Source organism: Heterodontus francisci, chromosome 19 (assembly GCF_036365525.1).
Source record: "Heterodontus francisci isolate sHetFra1 chromosome 19, sHetFra1.hap1, whole genome shotgun sequence".
In the NCBI taxonomy this organism is placed as follows: Eukaryota; Metazoa; Chordata; class Chondrichthyes; order Heterodontiformes; family Heterodontidae; genus Heterodontus; species Heterodontus francisci.
In genome coordinates, this window is record NC_090389.1 from 21,915,807 (window position 1) to 21,937,607 (window position 21,801).

General features: G+C 43.5%; 1 protein-coding gene across 3 annotated transcripts in view; it reads right to left on the reverse strand.

Annotated features, from left to right (window-relative positions):
- rad18 (RAD18 E3 ubiquitin protein ligase) overlaps window positions 1-21,801 on the reverse strand; it is a 396,256-nt gene that overhangs the window by 283,072 nt on the left and 91,383 nt on the right. For all 3 annotated transcript variants that reach the window (XM_068051447.1, XM_068051446.1, XM_068051448.1), the window contains exons 5-6: window positions 21,453-21,790; window positions 19,099-19,198 (exon numbers count right to left, since the gene is read on the reverse strand). In XM_068051447.1, coding sequence (XP_067907548.1) covers window positions 19,099-19,198; window positions 21,453-21,790 — 438 coding nt within the window. The remainder of the gene's footprint in view (window positions 1-19,098; window positions 19,199-21,452; window positions 21,791-21,801) is intronic.

Genomic DNA, 21,801 nt, shown 5'->3' on the forward strand with positions numbered 1-21,801 from the left:
CTGTGCCGCCCTTGCGCCACCCTAAAATGCTAGAATCTATTATTGGGTCATCATAACAGGACACTTAGAAATCATAATATGATTAGACAGAGTCAACGCAGATTTAAGAAATGGAAGTCAGCTTTCACAAATCTATTGGAGTTTTTTGAGGTTGTAACTAGCAGGTTAGATAAGGGGGAACCAGTGAATGCAGTGTTTTTGAATTTTCAAATAGCAATTCAGTAAGGTGCCCAGCAAGAGATTACTACACAAAATTAGGACTGGGGATTGGGGGGCGGGGCAGAGTGATATATATTAATATGGATTGAGAATTGGTTAACGGAAAGAAAACAGAGAGCAGGAATAAATGGGTCATTTTCAGGTTGATAGACTGTAACTAGTGGGAACCACAAGAATCCGTACTTGGGCCCCAACTATTTACAATCTATATCCATGACTTAGATGAAGGGATCGTGTGTAATGTAGCCAATTATGCTGAGGATACAAAGTTAGGTGGGAAAGTAAACTGTGAGGAGGATGCAATGGGATATAGAAAGGTTGCATGAGCAGGCAAGAACATAGCAGATGGAATATAACATGGGGAAGTGTGAAGTTATCCACTTTGGCAGGAAAAATAGAAAAACTGAATTATTTTGTAAATGATTAGAGACAGGGAAATGTTGATATCAGAGGACCTGGGTGTCCTTGTATATGAACCATAGCAAGTTAATATGCAGGTACAGCAAGCATTTAGGAAAGCAAATGGTATGTTATACTCCAATCCCATTGTAATAAAGGCTAAGAGTGAAGAAGTCTTACTACAATTATATTGGGCCTTCGTGTGACCACACCTGGATTAGTGTGTACAATTTCGGTCTCCTTACTTAAGATATGTTTGCCTTATAGGACGTGCAACGAAGGATCACTGGACTAATTCTTGGGAGGAAAGGACTGTCCTATGAGGAGAGATTGAGCCTATATTCCCTAGAATGTAGAAGAATGAGAGATGATCTAATTGAAACACATACAATTCTTAAGGGGCTGTTACAGGATAGATTTTGGGAGGATGTTTCCTCTGGTTGGGGGTATCTAGAACTAGGGGACACAGTCTCAGAATAAGGGATCAGCCATTTAGAACTGAGATGAGGAGAAATTCCTTCACAGAGGGTTGCGAACCTTTGGAATTCTCTACCCCAGAGAGAGGTGGATGTGCTATCATTATGTATATTCAAGACAGAGAATGATAGTATCCAAAAATCTAAGGGAATTAAAGGATATGGGCCCCAGCTATGGGCAAAGAGCCTCACTGCCTTGTGGGTGCCTCGGGAGAGAAGGCGGCTAAGGGAGTAAATTCCGACATAAAATACAAAGTGGAGTCTTGCAGGCAGTTATCTGTCATTTATCAGGCAGCTTTGCGGCAACTCCTGCAGCAGAGCTGGTACCGAGCAGTACTGTTTCTTTTTCCTTTCCCTTGGACAATACTAGCAATGCTGAGAGGTGGTGGGGGGGCCTGATGCTTGGGCAACTCAAGTTCTCCCTACTATTTGTCCAAGCCTGTGCCCTGGAGAGGACACTCCAGCTTTGTGGATAAACTTTGGCACAACATGGGAAGCAAGAGTTACCGGTTATAAGTTCTCACTCGATTGGCGTAGAGTAAGAGTGCCAGGAGTTACTCCAGACGGTGGGAGAGATCATCGCATCTCATTGGATAGCAGTAAAAAAAAAAGTAGCAATGCTGAGGGGGGGGGTGCTCCTGATGCTATGTGCAATGATCGAGCCACCCAGCAGAAGGCTGAGAGCGAGGTCTTACTCTCCACTTGTCAACAAGTGTGGTCCCAGTTAACCTCATGCGCATCTATGCCCCAACACTCACCTCCACCCTAGATGTCAAGGAAATGTTCTGTGAGACACTCAACACTGCCATCAGCAGAATTCCCAGCACTGAGGGATTTCTAGGGGACTCCAACGCTTGAGTGGGTAGCAACTACACAGCTTGACCAACATGCATAGTGCACCAGGGAATCGGCAAGATGAACGAAAATGGGAAGAGATTGATGGAGCTACGCTGTTGCCATATACTCTGTGATAAACAGCTACCTCCAAACCAAGCCGTGCCACAAGATGTCCTGGAGACATCCAAGATCAGGCCAGTGGCACCAGCTAGTCCTCATCATCACCAGACATACCACCCTCAACAGTGTCCTCATCACTCAGCTATCACAGCACTGACTCTGACATTCACCACTCCCTGGTGTGTGGCAAGGTCAGGCTTCAGTCAAGGAAGCTACGCCATTCCTAGAAGAAAGGACCAAAAAGGACTGAAGAGTTCCTCAACATCCTTGATCAGGCTCTTTCAGACAACAATGCCCAAGGCCTGAGTGCAGTGTCAAAATAGGATCATCTGCATGTCACCATCTATAACTCTGCACTCACTGCATTTGGGAAAAGAGATAGGAGGAATGCTGACTGGTTTGAGGCTTATTGGACTGAAATGGAGCCAGTTACTGAAACCAAGAGGAGAACCCTCACGAACTGCAAACAAGTTCCCAGCAAACAAAACCTAGATGCTCTCAGAGCTGCCAAAATCAAATCTCAGCAGACTGCTCGGCACTTCACCAATCAATACTGGTCGAAAATCTGCAACAGCATACAATCTGCAGCTGAATCCGGGGATGTTAGAGGGATGTATGAAGGAATTAAGAAACCAACGGGAAAATATCTGCCCTCCTGGGTGTCATTTCTTTCCACGAGAGCATGTACAGTTCCGCCAGTTACAATGGAGCAACATCAGACGCTTTCAAGATCAGCAGCGGGGTAAAGCAGAGCTGTGTCCTGGCGCCAACTCTCTTTGGCATATTCTTCTTGATGGTGCCATTGTACGCTTTCAGCAACTTAAATGAGGGTGTCTGCCTGCATAGCAGAGCTGATAGCAAACTGTTCAACTTGACAAGACAGTGCGCCAAGATCAAAGTGCGTAAAGCCACAGTCCATGAGTTGCAATTTGCTGATGACGCTGTGCTGACATCCCACAATGAAGCTGACTTGCAACAGCTTGTACACCGGTTCTCCCAGGTCTCATGGAGTTTCAGCTGACAATCAGTGTCAAAAACCAAAGTTATGGGCCAGGATGTAGAGACTCCATTTTCCATCAACAGCAACACCTCAGTTTGGAGGTTGTCAACAGCTTCACATACCTTGGATCAACAATCACCAGCAACCTGTCCCTTGTTGCTGAAATCAGCACCAGGATTGCCAAAGCCGCAGCTGTCATGTCAAAGTTGAGAAGGCGAGTGTGAACTAACAGCAAACTAACCAAAAGTACAAAGCTCCACGTGTACCAGGATTGTGTTCTCAGCACCCTCCTTTACTGTAGCAAAGTATGGACAACTTATGCAAGCCAAGAAAAGCAGCTGAACAGCTTCCACCTCTGCTGCTTCAAACGAATATCAGGCATCTCCTGGCAGGACAGAGTGCCGAATACTGAAGTATACCAGCGTGCAGGGATCCCCGGCATGTTTGCCCTCAAGTCAGCAGCGACTCAGTTGGCTGGGTCAAATGGATGACGACCACATAGCCAAAGACATGTTCTATGGGGAGCTTGCTATCAGCTCGAGACCAACAAGGTGCCCACGTCTGCAATGCAAGGATATCTGCAAGCGAGATGTCAGATTGACCAGCATTAGAGTTGATGCATGAGAAATGCTTGCTGCTGACTGGAATGTCTGGAGACAAGCAGTCAGGCAGGGCGTGGAAAAAACAGATGACAAAAGAAACGACCAGATGACGGTAAAGAGAGCCTGGTGAAAGGAAAAAACATCAGTCAACTTCAGGCCACATTATTTAACTGTGCCAGCTGCAGAAGGGATTTCTACTCATGAGTAAGCCTCTACAACCACAACAGAGGGTGCTCAATCCAGAAGTGACAAACACATTGGGCGCAATTCATCATCTCCAGAGACGGACTGATGCCATCAAATTTAAAGGATATGGGGATAGTGGGGGACAGTAGAATTGAGGTAGAAAAGAACAGCTATGGTCTTATTAAACGGCCTCCTACTTCTATTCCTTATGTTATGAACTTGATTTTTAACCCTGCGCAATTTTAATGTGCTTCTCCCCCTGCCCCCCACCTTTCCAGACATTGGGATGGGAGATGTTTTGAAATGCAGTAACATTTCATGTCGGTAAACTGCCTTTTATTTAACTAAACTTCTATATTCAAGAGTCTGAATCATCCTGGTCTCCTCTCCAATGTAGCAATATTTTGAGCAAAGTACCCAAAATTGCATACAATATTTCAATCACCCTGTAACTTCAGAACTTGGATGCTTTAGTTTCCAAGTTTTACTTTTCAACGCTAAGTAACCAATTCAATCATAATTTGAACCAATTTACTCTCAATTATTATTACAGTTTGACCATTTGTGCTTTCGTCATGCAGTTATTTCTGCATTAACGATTCCAAATAATTTTACAATTGTTTCTCATCATCATGCATCAAGTTCCCTGGTCTATGTTTGCCATGACATGCACTAATGAACAAAGTAATTCCACAGCATGCATAGAAAGGCATAGATGACAAAAATAATGTACAAATAGGAATGATTACCAGATGTTGTTCTTCTTGGGAATTTAATTTACAGTTCAAAGCTCATTAAGTACCACTCTTATGATTCACTGCATCTATCCCCATCACCTGGTAATTATTGCTGGACACTAATGTTCTCTGCACATTCAACCCTGAAAATACACTAAATGTGATATTCTTTGAACTGACTTGTTTGATAAATTTACTCTCAGTTGCAATAAGCTGCTCTCAATCACACAGAAACCAAACAGCCTGATATTGCTGTGGACGGTAACTAAGAACACAAGAGTGCACACAGAATGAGAAAAAAAAATGCAACAGTATTCAGCCCATCAAGCCCAGACTTCCTACAGACCATGAGCAATCTACACTACCATGGGTACCAGTTATTTAATCTCAATACGACTTCAGAAGAAACACTCCCTGATCTCCAAAGATCACTGAATAAGACGTTACAGTATGGTTTTCACATGTGGATTATTCTTCCTTGCCTCCTCCCCAGAGCATTTGTTCATCTCAAACTACACCTATTCTACAATTTGCAATCCTAATCCCAACAGTTACCTGCTCAGCTACGATGAGAAGGAATTAATCAACACAACATTTTCTAGGTAGTGCTCCACCCAGCGGTCCATTTGCTTGCGTTGGTCAGTGATCATTTCCCCTGATTTAGACTTGAGGGGGGCGACTTCTTGATGGTTGGCCCAAAAGCTCTCTTAATGCCATCATACATTCCTCTGATGTTTCCGGTGTCGGAGGCCAGCTGAATACGACTGCATAGGTGTTGCCAGTAGTCATTTGCACAGCACCTGGCTGTTCTTTGTGCAGCACTTCTGGCTACTTCAAATGCTCCAGATATTAACTCACTGGGGGCTTTCTTGTAGTTCAACAGTGCAGTGCATTTAGCAGCTATGACAGGTTCCAACTCTTCAAAATGAGATTGAAACCAGTCTGCATTCTGCTTCTCACGTTTACCAAAGGTGGTCATTCCTGAGTCATAGATGGCGTCTCCTATGTGTGCCCACTTCGTCTCTGCATCCCCTGTGGGTGTGTTTTGAAGGGCTTTTTCAAGTGAATTTAGAAACTTATGTAATAGCTGTGGATAAGAAATTGTTAGTGTTGATGCGCAGGCAGCCCTTCTGCTTGGAGTGATGTAGCTTCGTTGGTTTGAGTCTAACTTTGCTGCACACCAGGGAGTGATCGGTGTCGCAGTCCACACTGTGGAAGCTGCATGTGATTTGAACACTGTTTATAGAGGCTCACCTTGTGATGATGAGGTCCAGCTGGTACCAGGGAAGTGATCTTGGGTGTCTCCATGAAACCTGGTGACAGGGTTTAGTATGAACGAACGAGTTGGTGATGCAGAGGTTGTGATAGTTACACAACTGCAGCAGTCTCTGTCTATTCTCATTCATCCTTCCAATGCCATAGCGCCCAAGGCAGGAGGGCCATGAGTCATGGTCGGCCCTAACCCTGGCATTAAATCCTAGCCCTCAATGCAGCCCAGTCTCTGCTAGTCATGGATGAGCTGGATGAACAGCCAACAAAATCGGAACTCAGTGATGCCACTGATTCTCTAACCAGTGGAAAAGACCCTGGAAAGGACGGCATTACCCCTGAAATAATCAAGAGTGCCAAGCCTGCTATACTCTCAGCACTCCATGAACTGCTTTGCCTGTGCTGGGATGAGGGAGCAGTACCCCAGGACATGCACGATGCCAATATCATCACCCTCTATAAGAACAAGGGTGACCGCGGTGACTGCAACAAATACCGTGGAATCTCCCTGCTCGGCATAGTGGGGAAAGTCTTCGCTCAAGTCATTTTAAACAGACTCCAGAAGCTGGCTGAGCGTGTCTGCCCTGAGGCAGAGTGCAGCTTTCGAGCAGAGAGATCCACCATTGACATGCTGTTCTTCCTTCACCAACTACAGGAGAAATGCTGCAAACAACAGATGCCCCTATACGTTGCTTTCATAGATCTCACCAAAGCCTTTAACCTTGTCAGCAGACGTGGTCTCTTCAGACTACTAGCAAAGATCAAATGTCCACCAAAGCTACTAGGTGTCATCACCTCATTCCATGACAATATGAAAGGCACAATTCCACATAGCGGTGCCTCATCAGACCCCTTTCCTATCCTGAGTGGCATGAAACAGGGCTGTGTTCTCACACCTACACTGTTTAGGATCTTCTTCTCACTGCTCCTCTCACATGTGTTCAAGTCTTCAGAAGAAGGAATTTTCCTCCACACAAGATCAGATGGCAGGCAGTTCAACCTTGCCCATCTTAGAGCGAAGACCAAAGTACGGAAAGTCCTCATCAGGGAACTCCTCTTTGCTGATGATGCTGTATTAACACCCCACATAGAAGAGTGTCTGCAGAGACTCATTGACAGGATTGCTGCTGCCTGCAATGAATTTGGCCTAACCATCAGCCTCAAGAAAACGAACATCATTGGACAGGACGTCAGAAATGCTCCATCCATCACTATCGACGACCACACTCTGGAAGTGGTTCATGAGTTCACCTACCTAGGCTCAACCATCAACAGTAACCTGCCTCTTGATGTAGAAATCAACAAGTGCATGGGAAAGGCGTCTGCTGCTATGTCCAGACTGGCCAAGAGAGTGTGGGAAAATGGCGCACTGACACGGAACACAAAAGTCCGAGTGTATCAAGCCGGTGTCCTCAGTACCTTGCTCTACAGCAGCGAGGCCTGGACAACGTATGTCAGCTAAGAGCGACATCTCAAATCATTCTATCTTTGCTGGATGTAGTTCCAAGTCAGGATGGTGTATGCTTGGAGGGGAATTTGCAGGTGGTGTTGTTCCCATGCAACTGCCCCCACTGCCTTTCTAAGTGGTAGAGGTCGTGGGTTTGGAAGGTGCTGTCTAAGGAGCCTTGGTGCATTGCTGCAGTATATCTTGTAGATGGTACATACTGCTGCCACTGTGCGCCAGTGGAGGAGGGAGTGAATGTTTGTGCATGGGGTGCCAATCAAGCAGGTTGCTTTGTCCTGGATGGTGTCGAACCATCTACAAGATATACAGCAACATACTTGTGGGCACCATAATCTGTGTTTCCTTTTTAATGTCTTTCTTTCATGCTTTTTTAAAATAATGATGTAGTTTGTTGTTTTTGCAGTTGTTATTTCCAGCTCTGCATGATTAATAAGAATTTATGCTTAAAAATAATGTCTGAAAACATATGCAACACAAACACACAAGGTTCTAATTTCAGGGAGCTGAGTTTGAGGGTTTTCTTTAACCCTTACCATGCTGTGGAAATGTTCTACTCAAGGTTTGTCACTAAGGCATCACAGATTAAACTGGTTACAGCTAGGCCATGACCATATTGATGTTTACACTCTGGACTTTTGATTGGCAGAAAAAAAAATCTTACATTGTTTGTAGGCTGCTTCTATCTTCAGGAAGTGGAGGAAATCCACTTTAAAAAAAAGGGATTTAATTTATCTCAAGAGCAAGGAGGTCAGAATAGATTGTTCAGTTAGACAGTGGGTCTTCCTTAGCATTGTTCACACCAAGTTGCAGGATATAGTGCAAGTTTTGCGAATGTAATAAAAAGATTTCTTTTTACAAATTAATGTTTACGTTTATGGCCTTATCCCTCCCTATCTAAATAACATTCTCCAGCCCTACAACCCTTCCAGAGCTGTGATTCTGACGCTAGCCTTTTGCACATCCAGTTCCTTTCAACCCCATTAGTGGTTATGCACTCAGCTGTGTAGGCTCCACATGCTGCAATCTCCTCCCTCACCCCCTTCGGCCTCTCCAACTTGCTCTCTGCTTTTAAGACCAATCTCAAAACCAGCTGCTTTAACTAAGCTTTTAGTCAACCCCATTAATATCTCGTCCTTTGGTTCGACATCAATTTTTGTCCCTCTGTGAAGTTCCTTGAGATATTATCTATATTAAAGGCACTATTAAACTCAAGTTTTTGTTGCCTTCGTGGCTTTAACCTTACCAAACTCTAATTTTCTCTAATCCTACAACCTTCCCAGAACTCTGTTCTTCTGAATCTGGTCTCTTTCACCACACCAATACAGATCAAACTTTTAGGCCCCATGCTCTGAAATTTCCTCCCTAAACCCCTTTGCCTCTCCACTTCCCTCTGTGTCCATTTTTGTATGATTTAACATCCAAGGCATTTCACAGAAGTGCAAAGTGCTATATGAGTGCATGTTGCTGTAATGCTTGCCATATAAAAGTCTTGTCTTTTAAGGCGAATCCCTTTGTGGTAGACTGGGTGGGCTGGAGCACAGTGGGGACGTTTGGTTACTTAGGTAGACTTGCGTTGAACGTAGCCTGTGGGAAAGTGCTCTAAACCCGGATTTTATCAGGTTAATTAGAAGCTAACTGTTGTATCTAATGCATCTCACATTTGGCAACAACTTAAGTTTTGACAGAAAAGGGAGAAATTGAAGTTAAACTAAAAATATGAAAGACTAAGGGACGAGACTAGACAGCTTTTTTTTTTAAAACTCTTTCACAGGATGTGGGTGTCACTGGTTAGGCCTGCAATTATTGCCCATCCCTAATAGCCCTTGAGAAGGCTGTGGTGAGCCACTTTCTTGAACCATTACAGTCCATCCGGTGTACGAACACCCACAGTGCTGTTTGGAAGGGAGTTTCAGTGACATTCGTGCCACACAAGTGCCAGACAATGGCCATCTCCAACAAGAATCTAAACATCTCCTCTTGATGTTCAATGGTATTAGCATCACTGAATCCCTCATTATCAACACCCCAGAGGTTACCATTGACCAGAAACTGAACTAGATCAGCCATATAGGTACTGTGGCTACAAGAGCAGGTTGGAGGCTGAGAATTCTGCGGCGAGTAACTCACCTCCTGACTCCCCAAAACCTGGCCACCATCTACAAGGCACAAGTCAGGAGTGTGATGGAATACTCTCCACTTGCGTGGATGAGTGCAGCTCCAGCAACACTCAAGAAGCTCGACTCCATCCAGGACAAAGAAGCCCGCTTGACTGGCACCCCATTCACCACTGACACACAGTGGCAGTAGTGTGTACCATCTACAAGAAGCACTGCAGCAACTCACCGAGGCTCCTTCAACAGCACCTTCCAAACCCATGATCTCTACCACCTAGAAGGACAAGAGCAACAGATGTATGGGATCACCACCACCACCTGCAAGTTCTCCTCCAAACCACACACCATCCTGACTTGGAACTATATCGCCATTCCTTCACTGTCGCTGGGTCAAAATCCTGGAACTCCCTTCCTGACAGCACTGTGGGTGTACCTACCCCACATGGACTGCAGCAGGTCAAGGCGGCGGCTCACCACCACCTTCTCAAGGGTAATTATGGATGGGCAATAAATGCTGGTCTAGCCAGCGATGCCCACATCCCATGAACAAATAAAAAAAGTCTCTGTACTCTGAACAAGATCAAATTGGTTTGTTTCTTGAATGCAATTAGGAGAAGGGTGCAAACCTGCCAACTATGTGAAAAGAGTATCCAGTCAGTTTGATTGTGCAACTATCCACTGGTATTACCCAAAATAAATTCACACAATGCATTACACAAACAAAAAGCAAAATGCTGGAAATCTGAAAAACATATGAAAAGCTATTGTTTACATGAATGGGGGAAGGGTTAGCGCTTGGGGTAGCGAGCCCCTCCACCCTATTACAACACTACTGCTGAAGTGATCAACGCCCTTGATTCTTCCTCAGAAGCCAGTTCTTCATCCAAACTTCCACCAGTCTCCCAGGCGACAGGAGCCTGCTCTGCCTTGCCTGTGCTTCTTTTTCCGTCTCTTCCCCTTTAGCTGGTCACACACTGTGTCTCATGCATATCTTTACTTCTTTAATTTCTCTCCAACTAGTATCACTTCCACCACTCAACCATCTGCTGTTCTCTACAGGTCAATCTATTTTCTTATGTGTTCTTTCTCTTTTCCCTTCCCCATTCACCTTATCACGTTCCTTTTTAAATGCTGTTCTTCTGTAGTATCTTCTAGTGCTGTGTAAGGATCTTTGGGTCTTTGCCTCCCTTTCTTTCTCTGACCTTCCAGGTATTTCAGCTTTCCCTGTTTTTAGTCACATTACAAGAGTGCTGCCCATTATCTCTGTCGATAGCCTGAAATCACATCCTTGTCAATAGATCGCCTGGTCCACAGTACCAGCACAAGATAACTATGGATCTGGAAGCTCACAGTGCATCTTGACTCATCTTTCCAAAAAGACTGTACATTTCTTCATCACCCACCATCCCCCCACCCCGCCAATCTGAAACAACTAATTATCCGAGGGATTTCATCTCGATGGCTTATCTGAAACTCAGCAATGTGCGTCAATCACAGTGTGAAGAATTTCCTGATATCAGAGACATAGTCATACAGCACAGAAACAGGCCCCTCGGCCCATCGTGTCTGTGCCGGCCAACAAGCACCTAACTATTCTAATCCCACTTTCCAGCACATGGCCCATAGCCTTGTATGCTATGGCATTTCAAGTGCTCATCTAAATATTTCTTAAATGCTGTGATGGTTCCTGCTTCTACCACCTCTTCACCCTCTGGGTGAGAAAAGTTTTCCTCAAATCCCCTCGAAAACTCCTGCCCCTTACCTTAAATCTATGCCCCCAGTTATTGACACCTCCGCTAAGGGAAAAAGTTTCTTCCTATCTAATCTATCAATGCCCTTCATAATTTTGGATACCTCAATCATGTCCCCCCTCAGCCTTCTCTGCTCTAAGGAAAACAACCCTAGCCTATCCAGTCTCTCTTCAGAGCTGAAATACTCCAACCCAGGCAACATCCTGGTGAATCTCCTCTGCACCCTCTCCAATCCTTCCTATAGTGCGGTGCCCAGAACTGTACACAGTACTCCAGCTGTGGCCTAACTAGCGCTTTATACAGCTCCATCATAACCTCCCTGCTCGTATATTCTATGCCTCGGCTCATAAAGGCAAGTATCCCATATGCCTTCCTAACCAGCTTATCTACCTGTGCTGCTGCCTTCAGTGATCTATAGACAAGTACACCAAGGCCCCTCTGACCTTCTGTACTTCATAGGGTCCTACCATCCATTGTATATTCCCTTGCCTTGTTAGTCCTCCCAAAATGCATCACCTCACACTTCTCAGGATTAAAATCCATTTGCCACTGCTCCGACCATCTTACCAGCCCATCTATATCGTCCTGTAATCTTAAGGCTTTCCTCCTCACTATTTTCATGTCATCTGCGAACTTACTAATCATACCTCCTAGATTCACGTCTAAATCATTAATGTACACTACAAACAGCAAGGGTCCCAGCACCGATCCCTGCGGTACGCCACTGGTCACAGGCTTCCACTCACAAAAACAACCCTCAACCATCACCCCACTAAGCCAATTTTGGATCCAATTTGCCAAATTGCCCTGGATCCCATGGGCTCTTACCTTCTTAACCAATCTCCCATGCCTTACTGAAGTCCACATAGGCTACATCAACTGCTTTACCCTCATCTACACATCTAGTCACCGCCTCAAAAAATTCAATTAAGTTAGACACGATCTCCCCTGACAAAGCCATGCTGACTATCCCTAATTAATCCCTGCCTCTCCAAGTAGAGGTTAATCCTGCCCCTCAGAATTTTTTCCAATAGTTTCCCAACCACTGATGGTAGACTCACCAGCCTGTAATTACCTGGTTTATCCCTACTATCCTTCTTGAATAATGGTACCACATTCACAGTCCTCCGGTACCTCTCCTGTGGCCAGAGGGGATTTGAAAATTTGTGTCAGAGCCCCCATCTCCACCCTTGCCTCACATAACAGCCTGGGATACATCTCAGCTGGGCCTGAGAATTTTTCAGCTAATACTTCCTCCCTTTCAATGCTAATATGTTCAAATACATTACAATCCCCCTCCCTGATCTCTACACCTACATCTTCCTTCTCCATAGTGAACACAGATGAAAAGTAATCATTTATAACCTCACCTATGTCCTCCAGCTCCACACACAGATTGACACTCTGGTCCCTAATCAGCCCTATTCTTTCCCTGGTTATCCTCTTGCCCTTAATGTACTTATAAAATGCCTTAGGATTTTCCTTTATCTTGCCTGCCAGTGTTTTTTCATGTCCCCTCTTTGCTCTCCTAATTACTTTTTTTAAGTACCCCCCTACACTTTCTGTACTCCTCTAATGCCTCCACTGTTTTCAGCACTCCAAATCTGCCATAAGCCTCCTTTTTTTTTCCTTATCCAATCCTCTATATCCCTTGACATCCAGGGTTCTCTGGAGTTGTTGGTCCTACCCTTCACCTTAACGGGTACATGTTGGCTCTGAACTCTCACGATTTCCTCTTTGAATGACTCCTACCGGTCTGATGCAGACTTTCCTACAAGTAGCTGTTCCCAGTCCACTTTGGCCAGATCCTGTTTTATCATATTGAAATCGGCCTTCCCCCAATTCAGTACCTTTATTTCCGGTCTGTCTTTGTCCTTTTCCATAACTACCTTAAATCTTAGAGTTATTGTCACTATCTCCGAAATGCTCCCCCACTGACACTTCTACCACTTGTCCAGCTTCATTTCCTAGGATTAGGTCCAGTACTGCCCATTCTCTTGTAGGACTTTCTACGTACTGGCTCAAAAAGAATTCCACCCCCTTTAAGCCTTTTGCACTATAACTATTCCAGTTGATATTCGGGAAGTTGAAATCCCCTATTATTACCCTATTATTTTTACACCTCTGAAATTTGCCTACATATCTGCTCCTCTATCTCTCCCTGACTGTTTGGAGGCCTGTAATACGCTCCCAGCCAAGTGATTGCCCCCTTTTTGTTTTTAAGATCTACCCATATGGCCTCATTTGAGGAACCTTCTAAGATACCATCCCTCCTTACTGCAGTAATTGACTCCCACTTCTGGGTGATATTATGACTGGGATGGTTTTAAAAGTCATGTGCTTTTGCGAGCTGTCAATATAGGAAATTCACTAACAAGAGGTTCTACCCTGTATAATTTCAATCCATCCCATGAGGTTGCGATACGGCTGATGTTGCAATAGTTTTAACCCTGGAACATTGCACTCTTGATTAGACGTGCAAGTTTAGCTTGTAATGGCAATTTGCTCTCAGGCTTTTGCAAGATGGCAATTTTTCACGGGGTAGATTCCACATTGGATACAATTGGGAAATTCTATGATTTCTGTTCTATGGTGGAAAATATGACTCTGTTCTAATCTTTCTAGAAATTAGGAAGTCTGACTGTAACTGTCAAACCTATAACAGACCCGCAGCCCACTAGCTTTATTCTGAAGCGTCAGGTCCTTGTTAAAACTGAATTTAGCCAACACGTGACGAATTTATACTCTTTAATCTACTGGGCTTCTGGCCACTACCCTCATCACTATCATACCTCCCTCAATTTAATTAGCACTTGAAACAGATCACCAATCACGCAATCAGCTGGGAGCAGAGTTAGAAAGGTGCAGAATGCAGCTCACAAGATTACTATATTGCTCTAAGGAAAGGAAAACAATTACAGATTCAGGAAACAATTTGATAATGTCTGGAACACTGGAGATAACAACCAGTACAGGCAGCCTGTTGAAAGTGATGCCTGTCTTTATTGGGTTTACTGATGCTTTGTTGCACGTGCTTCTGCTCTGGAAGGTGCAACATGTCTCCCCAAGAGACCAAGTGAAAGAAATTACCAAGTTATAATGAAATGGCATAGCAGAAAGAATAGATAGAGAGCTCTTCTGCAAATTAATGGTCAAAGCAACCTGGAAAAGCACAATAATGAGGGCCTGTGAGGTAATTTGCGACATGGCTTTATTAAACATTGTCAGCTGTTTTAAAGCCACAGAATAGTTAGAGAAATATGAAGGTAACTCAGGTCGAACTTTTTGACCCAAAGGGGAATAGACTTGCAAAGTTACCAGGGAAGCCAATGACATGAAAAATACACATGGATTCCAAAGACACGAGATGTATTTCTGAAGAGTGAAAGGATTGAAGCATATGGTGAGAAAGCAGGTAGGAGGGGCTAAGATCTTTGGAAGAAGAAGCTCGTTAGACATAACATCTATCGCTGTTCCTGAAATTTTGCCTATTAAAAAACACCCATCTGGACTGGCACTAAAATGCAAAACCCATAACATGAAATAGCATAGTCAACATCAGACACCCAACAGAATTCCAATCTCTGAGCACAGATGACTACATGTCATAGATTCTTATAGCACAGAAGGAGGCCATTCAGCCCATCATGTCCCTGATGGCTCTTTGAAAGAGCTATCCAATTAACGTCATAACCCTTCAAATTTTTCTCCTTCATGTATACACCTAATTCCTTTCTGAAAGTTTCCAGATCATAAATACACCTCGTGCAAAAAAATTCTCATCTCCCCTCTGGTTTCTTTGCCAATTATCTTACATCTGAGACCTCTGGTTACTGACCCACCTGCCAGTGGAAACAGTTTCTCTTTAATTACTCTATTAAAACCATAATAGAGCAGTGTCTCTAAATAAATGAAGGCCCTCATCCCTGATATCATTCTAGCAAATCTTTGCATTCTCTCCAAGGACTTGGCATCATGCCTAAAATTTGGTGCCTAGAATTGGATACAAGACTCCAGCTGAGGCCTAACAAGTGTTGTATAAAAGTTTAGCATTACTTTCTTCCTTTTGTACTCTATGGCAGTTTTATCAACTTGAAGCAATACATTTTGGTAGGAAGAACGAGAAGAGGCAATATAAAATAAAGGATACAATTCTAAAGAAGGTACAGGAGCAGAGGGACCTGGGGGTACTCGTGCACAAATCGAAGGTGGCAAGTTGAAAAAGTGGTTAATAAGGCATACAGGATCCTGGGCTTTATAAATAGAGGAATAGAGTATAAAAGCAAGGAAGTTATGATGAACCTTTCTAAAACACTACCTTGGTCTCAACTGGAATACTGTGTCCAATTCTGGGCCCTACACTTTAAGGAGGATGTGAAGGCATTAGAGAGGGTGCAGAAAAGATTTATGAGAATGGTTCCATGGATGAGGGACTTCAGTTACGTGGATAGATTAGAGAAGCTGGGCTGTTCTCCTTAGAGAAGGTTGAGAGGAGATATGATAGAGGTTTTCAAAATCATGAGGGGTCTGGACAGAGCAGATAGGGAGAAAATGTTCCCATTGGCAGAATGGTCAAGAACCAGAGGATGCCAACTTAAGGTGATCGGCAAAAGAACCAAAGGCGACATAAGGAAAAGCTTTTTTTTTTAACACAGCAAATGGTTAGTTTCTGGAATGCACTGCCTGAAAATGTGGTACAGGCAGATTCAATCGTGGCTTTCAAAAGGGAATTGGATAATTATCTGAAGAGAAAAAATTTGTGGGTTACAAGGAAAAGGCAGGGAGGTGGGATGAGCTGAGTTGCTCTTGCAGACAGCAGGCACAGACATGAGAAGCCGAATGGCCTCCTTCTGTGCTGTAACCATTCTATAATTCTAACTTGTCGTGCCACACTTCACACCTTTCTGTCAGCCGTGGTAGTAAGCAGCACTCTCGCCTCTGGGTCAAATAGTTGTGGATTCAACTTCCACTCCAGAGACTTGAGCACAAAAAGCTAGGCTGATGCTCCAGTGCAGTACTGAAGGAATGCTGGACTGTCGGGGGCGCCGTCTTTCAGAAGAGAAGTTAAATTGAGGCCCTGTCTGCTCTCTCAGGTGTATGTAAAAGATCCCATGACACTATTTCAAAGAGCAGCAGTGGTGTTATTCCTAGTATCCTGGCTAATATTTATCTCTCAATCAACATCATAAAACAGATTATCTGGTCATCACATTCCTGTTTGTGGGACCTTGCTGTGCCCAAATTGGCTGCCGCATTTCCTACACTGCAACAATGACTACACCTCAAAAGTACTTCATTGGCAGTAAAGCGCTTTGGGAGTTCCTGAGGTCATGAAAGGCACTACATAAATGCAAGTCTTTCTTTTCTTTCTTTGCATTAAATTTCATCTACCATGTGTCTGCTCACTACACCAGTCTGACTACATCCTTCTGAAATCTTCTATCCTCCTCATTTTTGCTACAGAGTAAAGTTGTACCCCCATATCCAATCCAAATCATTAATATATATCAAAATGAGCAGTGGTCCTATTACCGACCTCTGGGGTACACTACTGTATCTTTCCCCATAGTCTGAAAACCAGGTGAGCTTTGTTATTTGGATTTTGTGAACGACTCGAACTCTCGCTTGCAAATCAGCTGAAATTGTCTCCTACATTCAGATTCACAGGAATACAAATTTCAATAAATAAAAACAAAAATTGCTAGAAATATACAGTAGGTCCATTTGTATCTATAAAGAGAAAAGGTCTGTTAAGTTGGAGGAAATTTCTTCTCATCTAGTAACAGATGCCAGACAAAGAGTCTGACAATTTAGAGACAGTGAAGGGGTCAAGAAAGGTGGAGGTGGAGCTGGATATTATTAGATCGGATTTGCAGGGACAGCGTATAGATGAGAAATTGGAGGCGGCCAAGGATAGATCTTTGGGGGATACCAGAGATAATGGTGAAGAAGTGGAAAGAGTACTCTGGATACTATTAAATAGATAAGCATGAAACCAGGCGAGAGCAGTCCTACCCAGCTGGACAACACTGGAGAGGCAATGGAGGATGATAATGTGGTCAACCGTGTCAAGGGCTGCAGACAAGTCGAGGAGCAGGAGGAGGAGGGACAGTTTACCATTGTCACAGTCACATAGAATGTTATTTGTGACTTGATGAGAGCCATTCCAGTATTGCGACAGTCAGCCAGTCATTTGGTTAAAAGGCAAAACATTAGCGCACAGATTGTAAGATAACATCCACGCACCATACCACCACCACCACAAGGGTTCCAGTCACTCAGATTTGATCTTCTATTCTAACCGTCATTGTTCCCTCCTTTCCTTAAGGGTGACACTGATAGAGTGCCATTCCATAGCTGGCAAGCAGGTATTCTTTAGGTGATCACTAACTTATTGGGGATTATGGGGGCGCGGGGGCATCGGAACTGAGTCCAATCCTGATATCAAATATTTCACAAATGCATTTCCAACGATGGTCACTGTTTAGTGATTGAGTGGTACTTCATTTTTCCCTTACTAACCCAGGGATGCTTATGCCAGTTCAAGCACCCGTAGTGCTGGCTGTATTGAAACCAGTTAACTCAACACAGACCAAGAACTGAACCTGAGACCTTACCTGATGTTCAGAGCTCCACTAAATATCATTGCTTGCTTAAACATCACAACAGCCAGTGGCAAAGAGCTGGGTAAACAGAATTCCCCATCTGACCCTGATCCCTAACCCGAGTTCCCATTACAACTGAGTGGCTTGGCTAGGCCACTTCAGAAGGCAGTTATGACTCAAATACATTGGTATGGGACTGGAGTTATAGACTAGGTAAGGGTGACATGCTTCCTTCCTTAAAGGACATTAGTGGACCCTATACTTCTATGGGGTGAATGATTTTTATAATTAGGGTACGATACCAATGGATAAAGTCACTGTTAATTCATCACAGTACGGAGATACTAACTGGCTTATGTTAATACTGTGATATCATGTCATGAAAGTGACTTTGTTTGTAACCCAACTTGAGAGTTTTGGACACATCAGGAACATATGACACTGCATTTTGGAGACTGGTTTTACTAGCGTAGCCTTGAAAATCAAACAGAAAATTATGACAAATTTCAAAACAAAAATTGTTTTTTTTCCCCAACCTTACTATCATGTCTTTTTATCTTTTAGTCTTCAGTTCCATGAAAGACATCATGACCTTTAGATACTGACTAACCTCCTGTGTATTTCCAGATAACAATGACAGTAAATCAAACCTAGCATAGCAAGCCTGTCAATGTTTTCAAGCTCACATCTGAAAGGGAACTGGAAGATGAAGCGCATCATATTGACCTTTTAACTTTGGTACCTGGGCTTCAAGCATGATAGAAGGAAAGCTCCCTCTATTGTAAGTGTGAGTGTCTTGTGTAAAATTAATTTAGATAGACTCAATGAACAAAAAAAAATATAATTGTCCCATATCCCATATGGTATTAATTCACAATCCAACTCAGTTCACAGGCTGGCTGGTGTGAGAGGTAGAGATCACACAGGCGCAATGGTGTGCCTTTCTGATATTGCAGCAGAGAAGGAGCTTTATTCTACAGATAACCCAAGCTACTCCGGAGCGTATGAAATAGAAAGTAATCTGATCCCTAGTGTTAGTATTCCTCAGTTTGATAAGCACATAAAAGCAAAGCTTCCCCAAAGCAGTCTGGAAAAATATATAGCAGCTTTATGAGCTATATCACATTGCTTGTGTCGGTTTGTTGCACTTCAGCGTTGCATCCTCCAAGACTATATTATCAATAAGCTATTGACTTAAAAGGAATACTTTCTCTTTTGGTCAAGATAAAGCGTTAGGTTATAGGATCCAATGCCAACAACCTGGCATGAGGTGATCTGTTGCACAACAGTAATTCATAGGGTGGTCAGTGCACTGTACCTTCGGAGACTTTCTTTCTTATCTTCTTGTGTTAAACAGCTGTCAAGATGCCTGTTAATGTTATTTTCAGGGATAGCAACCCCACAGACTGGACAATCCACTGCATAATAAAAGAAAGAAAAGATTATACAACACAGTACAATATATTCTTCTGTCCTCCCAAAGCTACACTTATTTTTATTTAGTACGGTTATACTACATTGTGAGCACACCATAATGTTGTCATGCATGGCAGACAGGGAGAGTGGTTATAGATGTTTGGTGGGGTGGTAGTAGGGAGGGATAACCTTTCTAGCTTGCAATGGAGTTGGGTTGAGTTGCCATCCTTCTAGTGGATAGAGGGGGTGCTCCCATCTTGCCTTTTGTGTTAGCCTGGCCCCTCCCTCTGCTCAGGTGCGTGCTCGGGTCCTTGTGGGACAATGATTTCACTGTACAACCCTCCAAGAAATGTTTTTAACTCTTTGGTGCTTCTCCGTCCATAGATAGCTGTTACATATCTATCAATCCAGGTGGCATATGCCCCATAGGTCATGTCCAATTTTGTACAAGGATAGGGGAGTACACACCTTCTCAGCACTAGCAGTAAAAACTATACTAGAATGTGTATTGCGTGGAACAAGCAGGGGAATGGGATCTGAGACCAATGTTCAAGATGATTTGAACTATACTGTTAGAACCTGAAGGATGCAAGGGGATTTGAGTACAGGAGCAAAGATGATTGCTTCAATTGTATAAAGCCTTGGTGAGACCACACCTGGAGAACTGTGTACAGTTTTGGTCTCCTTACCCAAGGAAGGATATAATTGCCATAGAGGGAGTGCACCGGAGGTTCACCAGACTAAACCCTGGGATGGCAGTATTGTCTTATGAGGAGAGATTGCAGAACTGGGCCTGTATTCTCGAGAGTTTCAAAGAATGTGATCTCATTGAAACTTATAAAATTCTTACAGGGCATGGCAGGGTAGATGTGGATAGGATGTTTCCTCTGGCTGGTGAGTCTGGAACAAGGGGACACAGTCTCAGAATAAGGAGCAGGCCATTTAAGACTGAGATGAGGAAGAATTTCTTTAATCAGAGGGTGGTGAATCTCTGGAATTCTCTACCCCAGAGGAAGCTCTGTGGAAGCTCAATCATTGACCACATTCAAGACAGAAATCGATAGATTTCTGAATACTAATTACATCAAGGGATACGGGGACAGTGAGGAAAAATGGCATGAAGGTAGATGATCAGCCATGATCTGTTTGAATGGCAGAGCAGACTCGACAGGCCGAATGGCCGACCCCTGCTCCTATTTCCCTTTAATGAAACTACTTTGAACAACACACTGCTTAAAAAATGCTTCGACTTCAATAAAAACTTACTTTTTTGTGTATGTTTATCACTTACCTCTCCTCTTCTGAAGATGATTACTCATCCTGAGTGCATTTCAAAAGGTGCTGGCACCCAGAGGTACCAAGGACCTCACATAATGCAATACCACAAGTTCATAAAATGAGCTCGGTGCTGAGTGTTGATTAGTTATTCATGCATGACTGAGCTAAATTCTAAATACACATCTCTCCATCCACACACCTACACTTTCTAGCAGCTGTCAATGGACAGTAATCTGGGGCAGAAATCCCAGACAATATTCCCATTCCTGAGAATACTGAGATTAGTTATCATGTCCCCACTGCCCAGCTGAGAGTCGCTGAATAAGTGCAGACTGGGGATTGCACCTTGGACTTTCCTCGTTTGTATGGCTCAGTACCACATCACGCAGTTCATTTACCCACTGAGCCAAATGTACAACTCAAAGGTGACTTATGGAATTACAAAGCACAGAAGGTGGCCATTCAGCCACCCAATTAATCCCATTACCCTGCTCCTTCTCCATAACCCTGCAATTTTTTTACCAGGTTATATCCAATTCCCTTATTAAAGTTACTGCTAAATCTACTTCCACAACCCTTTTAGGCAGTGTATTCCAGGTCATCATAATTACCTGCATGTAAAAAAAATTCTCATTTCTCCCAGAGTTCTTTTGCCAATTATCTATAATTTGTGTCCTCTGGCTATTGACCCTCTTGCCAGTGGAAACAGTTTTTCCTTATTTACTCCATCGAAACTCTTCAAAATTTTGAACACTTCTATTAAATCTCCCTTTAACATTGTCCGCTGTAAGGAGAACAACCCCAGCTTCTCTGGTTTCTCCACATATCTGAAATTCCTAATCCACTACTTGAAGCAGTTGTAGAAATGTGATAATGAATTGTATTTACAGGCAATTGGGTGATGCCAAATGGAGACTTGCACTGTTTTAAATAAATATAATCTATAGTAAAAAAAAAAATTAAAAATCAGCACTCAACCTTTTACTATTTCCTTTAATCCAGAAGTTGAAGGTTGTTCTGTAACATCAGTGCCCCTCTTCCCTAGGTGTGCCAAGCTATTCGGTGCAGCAGCAATTGATTTTGCAGAAGTGACACTCTGTTTCTCATGGCATTTTTTCTCTATAAACTGCTCCCCTGATGTCCTTGTGGGTGTGGAGGAAGGGCTCCGAGATAGAAATCTATCCATAAATTTCATCTCCTGCTTCATCGTGGCACGAGATTTGGAACCATTCGAATGATTCTTGTCAAATACATCTGTTCGTGCTGCCTGAGGCGAGGTTGGAGGAGACTCTAAATCACACTTCAACAGCAGCTCTCTGCAGAAATC